Source organism: Dysidea avara, chromosome 9 (assembly GCF_963678975.1).
Source record: "Dysidea avara chromosome 9, odDysAvar1.4, whole genome shotgun sequence".
NCBI classification, from domain to species: Eukaryota; Metazoa; Porifera; class Demospongiae; order Dictyoceratida; family Dysideidae; genus Dysidea; species Dysidea avara.
This window is the reverse complement of record NC_089280.1, coordinates 15,586,872-15,599,962: the sequence shown is the minus strand read 5'-3', so window position 1 is coordinate 15,599,962 and position 13,091 is coordinate 15,586,872. Positions and strand designations below refer to the sequence as shown.

The 13,091-nt window shown below is 38.3% G+C and overlaps 1 protein-coding gene across 1 annotated transcript in view; it reads left to right on the top strand.

Annotated features, from left to right (window-relative positions):
• LOC136265950 (leucine-rich repeat serine/threonine-protein kinase 1-like) overlaps positions 1–13,091 on the top strand; it is a 34,957-nt gene that overhangs the window by 12,634 nt on the left and 9,232 nt on the right. Inside the window, exons 5-20 of the mRNA XM_066060892.1 lie at positions 1,118–1,237; positions 1,286–1,475; positions 1,535–1,611; positions 1,661–1,702; positions 1,746–1,929; positions 3,028–3,115; positions 3,173–4,783; positions 4,834–5,143; positions 5,195–5,317; positions 5,366–5,636; positions 5,716–5,875; positions 11,205–11,281; positions 11,337–11,453; positions 11,503–12,575; positions 12,629–12,736; positions 12,788–13,066. Coding sequence (XP_065916964.1) covers positions 1,118–1,237; positions 1,286–1,475; positions 1,535–1,611; positions 1,661–1,702; positions 1,746–1,929; positions 3,028–3,115; positions 3,173–4,783; positions 4,834–5,143; positions 5,195–5,317; positions 5,366–5,636; positions 5,716–5,875; positions 11,205–11,281; positions 11,337–11,453; positions 11,503–12,575; positions 12,629–12,736; positions 12,788–13,066 — 4,830 coding nt within the window. The remainder of the gene's footprint in view (positions 1–1,117; positions 1,238–1,285; positions 1,476–1,534; positions 1,612–1,660; positions 1,703–1,745; positions 1,930–3,027; positions 3,116–3,172; positions 4,784–4,833; positions 5,144–5,194; positions 5,318–5,365; positions 5,637–5,715; positions 5,876–11,204; positions 11,282–11,336; positions 11,454–11,502; positions 12,576–12,628; positions 12,737–12,787; positions 13,067–13,091) is intronic.

Genomic DNA, 13,091 nt, shown 5'->3' with positions numbered 1-13,091 from the left:
AAACACCATGAAAACATATTTTTTTGCACAGTGAAATGCATTGGCTGGTGATAATGTTGAACATAAACAATAAAAAGCATCATTATCCTTAGCAGGTAAACCTTAGTTAGGGTCAGGATTGAGTCCAGCAGCAATGTTTGAACTTTCATTATACAGTATGGTAGTACTGGATCATGAGGGTTTGGACTTTCCTGCCCAAAAGCATCACCCAAAAATCTGACTGCCTGCCTGCCTGCCTGCCTGCCCGCCCGCCCGCCCGCCCGCCCACCCACCCACCCACCCACCCACCCTCATGCCTGAACAACTGACTGACTGGCTGATGGATGGATGGATGGACGGACCAACTGACTGACCAACCAAATGGCTGACTGACTGACTGCAGATATCTCCAGCAAAGTATAACTTGACTATGCTTGAGGCTATGGGTTTGATTTGTTTACTGTTTGGCATCACTGGGCCCAAGACGTGCCTTTTGCCAACCGCAGCAGTTATAGTGCATGCATCCTTGACTTATTTTTGTCCTCCTTGTGTCCTATTTCTTTCTCCATTGCTGCATAGATGTTGACTCAGGGTAACATATCATGGTTTCAGTGTGAGAATTGTCCATAATTTTATAGTCAGTAGATTGATTGCAAAGGCACTTCTCATACTGTTCTTTGTTTGTGATGCTGTACAACAAGTAGAACATAGCTGAAAACAAAGCAGAATGACCTCATCCCTTTCAGTAATTGATAGTCAGGGCATATTCAATTGCTTAATTGATGTGGTTGGCACCATTCTTCCCTTTGATGCGGTATACGCTCACCAGTAATAAATCATGGCTCGTTGCAAAACAATATATAAAAGCAAGTGTAAGGGAAAATTAGAATTGTTATGTTTACGTATGTAGGGAGCATAAAAGCAATATGGAAGTCATACATCTGCAGCTGCTTCTATATTTCAGTCATGGGCGGACTATCAACAGGCTGTATCTGACAAAAGTAGGAATTATAATGCCCAATAGTATATCTGTGGGTACAGGTGACCTCCCTTGTTTCATTGCTTTTTTTTATTTCTAACCTAAAATTTCCAAAACTATATTAGTTTGAATTTGTAGCAGCTAGTGTGTATATATCAGTACTCAGGTATAGTTGAAGGACGAACTGTTATTGAAGCATCACCGAAAAAGTTATCTACATATTTATTTTCTGCACTTGATCCTGAGAATACCATATCACATGAAACAACAAACTCAATGGTACGTTGTGATATTTAGAAATTTATGTGCATTTTATTACTGAGATAGGAGGAGTTGTTCAGACATGCTGAAGGCAGGGGTGAAATAAATCCTAAGGACCACTTGTCAAGAGTAATTAATGATGCAAGTGTGGGTATCTGTTATAAGAGAGGTTTCTTCAACAAGTTATTAAGAAAGGCAGTGTTCCATGGTAGTGTTGACATGGTTGAGTTGGTACTGACTGAGACCAAAGACACAGGTGAGCATACTTATGTTTATGTAGTAAGTAAAGCAATGATGACCATGTTACTATTAAAGTGGATGTAAACCACATGGTTACTGAGGATGATGTAGGGCATGAGATGACTGAACTCAATCCAGCATATGTGGGATGGGTAATCTGCTTGTGTTATGCCATAGTACTGTTATATTATTTCACTATAGACACCACTACATTTTGCAGCTAACATTGTTACTAATGCCAGAGTGAGTATGGTTAATATTGTTGCTACTTTACCACATACTACAGTATCTACAATATCATCATGAAGAGAGCAACATAATGCAGAAGGATACGGTCACTCTCTCCCTCACTATCATCATGCTGTTATGGAGGAATGGTGCTGACCCAATGGTGTCCTACAAGTTAGGGGAGAAAGACATATTCCCAGTGAATGTGGAAAACAATTGTCCCATTGTTACATTGTTACTTAGTAAGTACTCTCCTAGTGGATAAAAATCATTGTGGGTTGAGCATAACATCATGATGTCATTATGTCTTGCACAGAATGTAACCCATTACCACTTTCCATATTGTTATCTAAATAGAAGCAACTGCACAATGGCTATGCCTCCTTATATTACGGAGACATAGACTTGTATGCATAAATGTATAGAATATTTTAGAGCCTCAAAACTCACCTCTTCTCTTGCTTGTATCAAACCACTTTATTGATAATCAGTTCTGCATTTAAAGAACTTTACAGCATTTAAGTAGCTGGTTCATGTAACAAGAGGCCAGGTTGACATGAACCAACTGTACAACTATATAGTTGTGTATAAATACTGTATAAGCCTGAGTGTCCATTATCTGTACGTAGTGACAGTATGCAATATATGCGTGTGTGGTTTGATTGGCAAGATATAAAAGTCTATAGTTGCTGCAATAGGAAAAAGGAACATAACACATAACAGTGAAGATATCAAGCCCGTAACAGTGACCATAGTTGAGTTATACTCAGCTGAGGTTAATCAGTCAGTCAGTCAATTAGTCAGTCAGTAGAAATTCGTTGTAATATAATAACACTTCAGTAGATACTTGTTGAAAGCTTATTGGGTTGCTTTGAAAGTGGGTTGCTTTGAAAGTGGGTTGCTTTGAAAGTGGGTTGCTTTGAAAGCATGTTTTGTGAAAGAAAAGTAAGTCTTATGTTTAGACTATAATTTTGGCAGTAAAGTGCTAACTTTCATACAGTAACAAAAGTAAATGATGGATGTAATGGAGACCACGCGTAAGATAACACTCAAGCTTTAACGAATACTAATGACTTGAAAATCACACACAAAAACACCACCAAAATGATAACAGTAGCAGCTATTATAAGATTACAGTTGCTAATTAAATTACAATATGTTCTAGAAGCTTCTGGAAGTTGCCAGATCAATTACAGCTAACACCTATAATTAAAACATTCAACAAAAACCATAAACCTAAAACTGTGACAACTAATTATATTCATAATCATACTAATCAGTCTGAGTCCTTCACAATGGACTAGATATTAAAATTAGTCAATTTTTTTTTTGTCTTGAAGGACTTTTAATGGAACTAAAGGATGTTACATTGGCTACTGCAACTCCACTCAGCAAAGTGGATAATGATCACAAAACGCTTTTAGAGTGGTAGGCTACTAATTATAGCAATACTGTAATATTCTAGACATATTGTATAAATCATAGGGCATACAGATGTTGCTATGATGAAGTTGCCATTCGTCTGATAGCAAGAATCAATGATCCCGATACTGTACTGCTCCAAGGAACTTTAAATGTGCTGCACTTGATGGGGAGAAGAACAAACCTCAACATCCTCGATGCTCTGTACAGAAAATACCCCAACCTACTACAACACATTAATGAACGAACTCCTACTCTGGTTCATAATAACACCCACGATCGTACTCCCATATCTATTGCCTGTCAAGTTAACAATGATATATTCTTTCAGTGGGTTTTGAAGTGTTTCAACAAGACACTAACAATAATTGATCTGTATAACACTGGGCTTACCGGAGAACTGCCATTAAGATTGTTTGAATTTATGAAGTTGAAAGTTTTGAACGTGTCCAAAAACAAGTTAACAGGAATTAGTAAAGTCAGTGATGATTTGGTTTTCTTTGCATGTGAAGAGCTGGAGTCAGCAGTTTTTTCTGACAATAAGATCACTACTATTGCAAAAGAACTTCTCATGCTTCCCAAATTAAAAGAGTTAAATTTTGACAATAATGTTGTAGAGAAGTTAGACCTTGATGGACTTGAAATACATAGAATTCCTATCGTAAAACTAAGCTTGTCTGGTAATGTTATTGAAATTGTTCCTCGACAGCTTTTTAGTTTACCAAATTTAGTGGAATTAAATTTGGACAATAATAAAATTGCAGAACTACCAGTGGAACTGTGGTTTACCCCTTGTTTGACTCAACTCAGTGTAAATAACAATCTTCTTACAGAACTGCCTGTTCCCACTTGTGTAGGAGGAGATGTTGGTAAACCTGAGTTGTATAGTGTGGACGGCAGTGTTCACTCTGGCAGCATTGGTACAAGCAGTCATTACAGCCATTCTTGCAGACAAACAATGATGGCATCTAGTGAAATGATTGAATTTGAAGACGTTGGCACACTCTCAGCTGAGGAGGTACATGGTCCCTCATCACATGGTCGGCAGTTGACAAATCTTCAACTGAATAACAACCAACTTCAAACTATTCCCCCAAATCTTGCCTGCTTAGCACCATCCTTAAAAACACTAATGATAGCTGACAATGAACTAAATGTTACACCTAGTGTTAGGAATCTTCCATGGCTGCTTAAGCAGTTAGATCTCAGTAGGAACAGACTAACTAAGTTTTTAGGAAAAACGTTTGCGCAAGATGAAACTTACCCCTCTATGATGTGTCCTCGTAAACATTTTTATGGCTCAAGGCAGACATGTACTCATTTCTCTCACAAAAAACTTGTCAACTTGGATCATCTTGATATGAGCCACAACATGATTGATGATAACATCAACACCAGATATGATGGCATATTGTACTATAAACAACTGTTGCAACTAAACCTAAGTAATAATCAGCTGAAAGAATTTCCTGACTTTATTCTCCGCCAGCCTTCCTTGAGAGCGTTAGATATCAGTAATAATCCTGGTATAGAAACAATTCCATATGAATTGTCAAGGCTGAAACAACTTTTTTCTTTCAAGTATGATGGTATTTCAGCTCCAAATGCAAGCATATTAAACACATGGTTTACTACTGCTGAAAAGTTAGCCTACCTTCGTTTAATGATGGAGAGGTAATGACAGCTCTTTACTATTCTAGTGTAATCACATTCTATCATTATAGAGTTGAGAGGAACAACTCACTGAGATTGATGATATTGGGTATGCTTGGAAAAGGAAAGACCACTCTATTACAACATCTTAGAGCTGAAGGAGGATTTGGTATGCTTAGAAAAGGAAAGACCACTCTATTAAAACATCTTAGAGCTAAAGAAGGATTTGAGGAGTCACTTTTTCCTGATGTAGGAGGGTTGCCTCCAGATAGCAGTGATAGTACTGGTGTTGGGATTAAGATTAGCATGTGGCATTACTGCAAATACCCAACAGGCCAACACCCTGAGATTGAATTCTACACATGGGACTGTGATGGAAGGGTATATTCATGTGATAACTTTTCCACTTGCTGTTATTGTACTACTCCACAGGAAGAATACCACTCCATTCATCAGTTGTTCTTTCACTCTCGTACTCTTTACCTGTTGGTATGGAATATGTTGGATGGTGATGATGGGGTGTATAGCCTTCTTCCATGGTTGCTAGGAATTCATGTGAGCAACTGTAAAGATATTACCAAAATAGTATTATTCTTTTTATAGATTAAATCTCCAAAGTCTGTGGTTATCATAGTTGGTACTCATTTGGATTTTATACCACAATCTGACCACAAAACATTGATCAGAAGATATGAGCAACTTATTCTTCAGTATTTTTCCAAAGAATGCTGTGAAGACCTGCCAAACGGTTGGCCTAAGATTGCTAGCATACATTTTGTTGGGTTAATAAAGAAGAAACGATTTTTAGATTTACTGGTTAATGAGCTAAGAGATGACATTTATGATACTGCACTAAACCTTGATTTACCCTTAGGTGTGTCTGTGTGTCTGTGTGTGTACTTTGTCTATACAGTTAGTGCATGCTGTTTTTTTTGTTTTTTTTTGTGCTATAGATGAACTGGCCATTGCTATGAGATCTCCTCCAAGTATGAAGATGATGGATGAAATGATTCCTGTTAGTTATATTTTTTTTCAAAACAAAGTAATTAGAGCTGGGATGAAGATTTTCAGAGCAGGAGAAGTTTTTCCTGTTCTTCAGTACCAAGATTTTGAGTAAGCAGCCTTTTGTTAACTGCTTAAATAGTATCTTGACTATTGACCATTCACCATTATGCTATCCAAGACTGTGATGAGATAACTACAGTGTATTTCACTTTATCACCTACATACATCTCCCAGGGTGGTGTTAGGGTGCACTTCTTCTGGTGGAGTATTTCCCTTTACTGTGTTGTAAGGCCTGCGTGCTATCTTACAAAGAATGTTAAGTGGGAGTATAAGTACAGATGCTACATAGTAGTATATCGATTTAGTGAATAAAACACTCATCATCTCGCAACCTGAACATTGTTACTGTAAATCTGTTTATTTTTTACAGTATATGAATGTTGAAGAAACTGGTGTAGGGAAAACTCACTGAAAAGCTGATCTACATTAATGCCATCCATAGACAAACCACTACGGTGTCTCCACAACAAACTGTTAACCTAAAGTTTTAAACCTACCCAGATTCAATCCCTGCCTATGTCACAACTTTTTTTTGTTGTTGTTGATCTCTGTTCTATTTTGTGTAACATTTTGTTTTTTGTGCACCCGTTTTAATGCATACCGGTAAGTTTTGTAGCGTTGATACTCACAGCTTTTCAGCAGTGGTGCTCTTAGATACTTTTAAACAAATTTTTGAGTAGGGTAGACAATTTTATAACTATGTGTTTGTGTTCCTGTGTGTTGCAGTAAAGTCAGTGAAATTTGTGACCTGCTAAGCAAAAACCCGACTTGTTTGTATTTTCCTCACTTTTTTTTGTTGTCTAGAGGGAAAAACCGATGGGCTGTTAAAGTTTCAGCCTTTTCTGATAAGTGCTTTTGGAGTTACGGCAATAGACACAAGAAGAACGAAGCAATTAATTTATACAGTGCCTATAGAGCATATTCACAAAGAAATTATTAACAAGGCACTTAAAAATACATGTGGAAAGAAACCCAATGCAGGGGCGGATCCAGGGTTTGAAAATGGGGGGTGCACCAGGTAGTGGGTATATGGAGCAGGGGGTCTGGGGGCATACACCCCCAGAAGCTACAGCTATTTCGTGTTTCAGACTGAAAATTTGATGTAGAGTGGTTGCACAAATGTTTAAATCATACTGCTTTCTAAGTGGACAAGGGATGAGTGGCTATATTATCTGAACCAAAACAGCCAAGCTGTAAAAAAAGAGTGCGGCCCCCAAAAAGGCCAGGGTGAAAAAAGGTGTGAAGTCCAAAGTGGCGGCCAAGAAATGGGACTCTTCTTGATGGGACTCGCTGTTTGGCATCTGGTCACTCTTTAGCCAAATGTCCCTTCCTCTGACACTTACAGCATTTTGGACCATGAGCACTCATCTCTGCTCCTAACCTTACTGTAGGCTTATCCTTTGGCTTCTCATTTCTATGGCTGTCACCCTGGTAGTTACCTCCTGAGCTCTGTCGTGAGGTACTCTGTTGAATGTGGCCTTTTCCTGATTGTGAACTGGCTGGCTTCTTTGTGACTGCAGATTTTGGGTCGCTCTCATTCTTGTATTAATTATAGTCTCAGCTTATAACAGTTTGTGCAGGAGTTCCTGCACCGACCCATCTGTGGTAATCTCCTTCACTTCCTTCTGGAGCTCATCCAGAACCTTGTTCCAAAGAAATTACTCAAGCACTTCATGAGTCAGCTTCAATGGAGACGTACACTGGCACTCTCTCATTGAATTGAGGAGCCCTTGAACTGAGCCAAACTGCTCATAGTGGAGTTTGTGACAACATTGGTATGCCATCCTCAGGTCAAGGTGGATTCCATACTGACCACAATCACTTTGGTAATTTTGTTCCAATCTGCCTTGTGTTCTGCTGATACTGTTTGTTGCCAGGTAGCCTTGGCAGGTCCTGTGAGAAACCAGGAAAACCATCTAGCACACTTCTCATAATCCCAGCCACAATCTTCAATAGCTTCCACATAGTCTTGTAACTAGACCTTGAAGTTGTCTTCTGCTTGCTTGCCTGCATGTCTATTCAACTGGTTAATGCTTGGAATCCAGGAGGGTAAGGGTCTATCTTCTGTTGTAGTAGAGCTGGCAACCTGCGATGTGGATGGCTTGGGAGTCATTCAACAGCATCTCACTCGAGTCATAATTTGAAACACTGAGAGTAGGCATCGCTACGCTCTCACCACTTAAATCAGTCTTAACTACTGTAACAGTGTCAACCTTATTATCAATCGACCCGACAGGCCCACCAACCTTGCCATCACCATCTAACACCCTCGTGGTTGTTTGCTACAAATGTTCCTCAACACACTCCAATCTTGTCTGGAGTTTCTCATCCTCTGCCCTCAAGGTTCTAATTAATTCCTTCCTATTGTCCGCTATGCATGTGCTGGCCAGCCACTCAGACATTAAGCGTTCACAGTCTGACTCTAATTTACAGAATTGCTTAGCAATAGAACCTAATTTACAGCACCTGGAACACATGTACCTACTATGCAACTTAATTCATCAGGGCTGATATTACTCTTGATCCACCCAATCATGCTCCCAGACACAGGTGAAATGCTCCCATGAATCACACAAGTCACATTCCATGGCTTGTAACTTCTTCCTTGCATGTTGTACAGGAATCCATGTTTTCTTATTCTGGTGTGAGCAGGGACCTACTATGACCAAATCACTAACATATGCTGATCTCAGTGGAACTCTCCAAGTTGTAGAAATGTGCCTTTGCAGACACAGTTTTAGTCCAACTAATGACAATGTCATGACAATTTGCATTCACAAATTCTACTATTACTATGCACAATGTCAGTCATCTCTTTTCTTATGGTCAAACTTCTCTTCACGCATTCTGCTCACGCGACCTCCCCTTCGGTCCCCGGACTCTTCTGTGCTCCACCTGGCTCTTGGTCTCCTGCTGCTACAGTCTTTCATAAACCCATTTCTAGCTGATCAGGAAACCAGACAAGTATTTTCTAAATCTTTGTTTTTGCATAAATAGCATGAATGTATTTCAAATTTACAGGTGCAATCAGAAAATCTTTCAAAATTGGTAAAACAAACTTTTCCAACGGAGCCAATATTTCAGTATAGCACAATCCAATAGAAATAATATATAGTATATATATGGCTTTGTATACCCTGCCCTTGCTTCTTAGCATTGCAAGCTAATAACCTGGATGGACACCTCCCTTAATCAGCTTTTGGGTATGACCATCCCTTGCTTCTCTATGCAGGTGCAAAGTTTCAGCATATTCACTGTTGATCATATTTATGGCTTCCCCAATGTTTAGTAATTTGAATGGCACTATATCTAATTATTAAAAGTTAGGTGCTTTTATCAGAATTTTTACTTAGTCACTCTACTACAATGGCATTTATCTCAAAAACAGGATGGAAACAAGGTTTTCACTCAACAGGTCACAATTTTTTTATGAGTTTCAATTGTATATCACACCATACAGTAGTACTGTCTAGTAGGATCATGGAGGTTTGGGCTTTCTAGCCCAAGCATATCACCCAAAAACCAGCCTCACTTTTCCTTCATTACAGTTGGCAGTATTGGTGAGGCATACCCAAGCCCATAAATGTCCCCAAACCCTTCCAACAAATTTCTTTGATTTTTTTTTTAATTTAATGAACTTTTCTATAAACTGATTGTCTACCTGATGCCTGCAGCTAAGTATAACTTGACTATGAATAAGGCTACAGGCTTGATTTCTGCACTGTTTGACATCACTTCAGTCCTAGATATACCTTTTCACCTATCTCAGCAGCTACAATGTGGTCTGTCCTCCTCCTTTGTGTCCCATTTCTTTCTTCACTACCATGTAGGTGTTAATTGGTAGTAACTCGTGGCATGGTTTCAGTGCTTTATTTTCCATAGTGTGTCTGGAGTGATTGCAGAGGCACTTCTCATACTGTTCTTCATTTGTAACACTTGGAACATAGCTGAAACCGAAGCAAAATAGCCACTTCGCAATTGATAGTCGTGGTGCATGTTCACCTGTAATTTCTGTAGCAATGGATTGATTACAGAGGCACTTCTCATACTGTTCTTCATTTGCAATGCTAAAATAACAAGTAGAAAAGAAAGCTAAATGGCAATTTTGTATTTTGGTCATTGACAATTGGAATACACAATCAATCAGTTATTCTTTCCTTTTATGCAGTATGCAACAGTATTGAATTATGATACTGCAAAAAAAAGTAAACAAACAAGTGTAAGGAAAAATTAGAAATTTTACAGTTGAGCGGGGGATCATCAAAAATAAGCAGAGGTCATCTACACCTGAAGCTATACTAGTTGACATTTAATATCTCTACTTTAGTCATAGCCAGATACTACTGACAAGCTGAACTAGGAATTTAATGTCAAATACTATAGCTGCTGACCTCCCTTGTTTCATAGTTTTTTTTTTTCTGTAATCCCTTAGGCTACTCAAATGTAAAATTTCTTACACTTGTTCGGTATAGGACAGGTAATGTTTATACAGTGGGGCTTCCAATGTTACGTAGGTTATTTTGTTACTATGTAAAACTTTGAACTCAAAGAGTGCATAATAAAAGGAAAAAGTCCCACTGTAGGTGAAGTACCTATAGTTACTACAGGTTTTAGCAATTGACTTCATCCCGTTTGCAGTAGGGTTTGTTGCTTTTGCAATAGAATTCATCCCGTTTGCACAAGAATTCGTCATAATTACATTGACTGCAATAAACTAGCTGCTCATCACAAGGTGGATCATTTTTGGCATGGAGAATACCACTTGAGACACTACAGGGTAACTGGAACTCTATACACAAAGCCATTTGAGTTAATTAACTTGTTTGCGAGTGACCACACCCATAACCACTGGTGAAGCATAATTGCATGCTGTTGAAGAAGCTGTAGCAGAAGAATTATTGCCTTATAAAGAGTTGTTTACAACAGTTGTACTTCAACAAGATCACAAAACAGCTGCTACATCTTGTTTTCGTGTTTGCTGCAGTTGCCAATCTTGTTGCAGAGTTATTCTAATGCAAAAGCAACAAATTCAATTGCAAAACCGATGAATTCAATTGCAAACGGGACGAATTCTACTGCAAAAGCGACAAACTCTACTGTGAACTGGACAAAGTCATTGCGAAGGTGACAAATTCAATTGCAAAAACCTGTAATGAAATACTTTAGTGTGTTGTGCTATTAAGAGAAGTCAATGGTGAAGCATGACTTTTGCAGACTTCAGTTGGTGCACATCGTTGTGTATGTATCTTTTAATGAAGTAAACCGATGCTGGTATTTCATTGTCATTTTGTTTGGTATGTATGTACTTTGTGGGTTGCTATTATGATAGTTGATTTAACATTTTACTACCCTTTATAAGTGCTTATATGGTTAACAGGGCAATTGCAACTTCTCAAAGTGTTAATATTCCTGAAGAAGAAATAAAAACAATTCTGTGGTACTTACAGAGCAAAGGTGATGACAACACAGTAGATGTGACATATGTAACTTATTGTTTGTTCCATTCCAGGACTTATAATTCACTTTGATTTTGGACAATTGTCCAAGTACTACTTCATCGATCCTGAATGGCTTTATTCTGTAATTAATTTGTCAGTATCTAAGACTCTTGTCCCAACAGGATACGGTGAGTATAACAACTGATGACATAAATGTGCTGTAGGATACTTTAACAGGTCATGTCACTGGATTAATTCAGAGAGATCATCTAGAAGATAGACTTAAAATGAAAAAAGTCCAAAAAAGACATCTAAATGCTGTCATTGAATTATTGGAGAGCTATCACATTGTAGTTCCATTGGGTTTTAATATACTCTTAGTACCAGCATTGTTGGAGGATGATCTGCCTAATGCAGCATTGATGTTAGGGACTTTCCCTCGTCCACCTACTCTGGTGCTTAAACCAGTACAACCTGAACACCCCCCATTACCAATTCCACCAATACAGATGTTAAGTACTGGAGTAGTGGTACGTCGACTGTATGTCTTCAATGGAATTCCTATTGGCTTTTGGCCACAACTAATTTCACATTTTTTAAAAGAAAAGGTATTCTTTGAAATAGTAAATAAAACCCTGAGTCAGTGCAAAGAAGATGTTTCTGAGGATTATGCTCCACGGTGGAATTATACCAAACACAATATTTGGCTTACAGTTAAGAACACAACCTTGTTGGCTGTGGGCGTGGCTGGCAGGAACTATGTGCACATGCATAAGAATACTCAATGCAGCAAAATAGATTTAACTAACTTACATTATATCAGTGAACATCAGTGGATGAAATCAAAGTTCAAATTAAATTCAGGGGTTCTAATTGAAGTAAATGATTTTGCATTTGTCACTTCCTCTGACTCTGAGCAACTAATAACATGTGTTCCCGACATGTTCCGACATACTGCTGAATTGTTGGCATTTGCTGTTGAAACTATTGATAATTTACTGTCAGAAGTGTTTCATCAACCAAAGTTTTTTGGAGATTTACTCTGGGTGAAGGAACTAATCCCTTGTCCATTTTGCGTAGGGGATAAATGTGATCAATTAATTTATGAGTCAAGTGCTCTTGAACCTACAGGGTTACAGGAGAAGGTACACTGTTGTATCAAACACCACACCATGAAGGACTTATCACAAGAAAAAGATATCATTTACTATTTTCACATTAATCAGTGTCTGTTGGAGGCTGACAATAGTGATAGAATAGCTTGCCCCAAACATGGATACCTACTGCTTGACTGTCTAGCTCCAGACTTGGTATGTTTTATTTTGTTTGGTATAAACTTGTGGCTATCTCAGGTGTGATTTAGATGTTTCAGGACATGCCAGTGGATAAAGTGTATACTCTAGCATCATTTAGTCAACACTATGGAGAGCTAGAAAAGGAATCCTCTGGTGCTTTCGGTAATGTGTTCAAGGTGAGTGTATGTTCTGTCATTGCTGTAGGATTACTGATCAATATGTTACAGGATTACCAGACAAATATGGCTATTAAAATCATTAAATCACAGTCTCTAGCTGGTGGTCAGGTCACTGAGCATACTTACAAAAGTGTTCGGAAAGAGATAGACAAGTTGCTCTATTTTGAGGTCCACCCTCACATTGTAAATATTCTTGGTGTATTCTTAAAACCTTATGGAATTATGCTGGAGTTAGCCCCAATGGGGGACCTGCAGTCAATTATCAATAAGTATAAATACCGAGACAACTTGATGTGTTCTACAGCTATATTGCTCACAATTCAACAAGTAGGTTTATTGTTTGTTTGTGTAA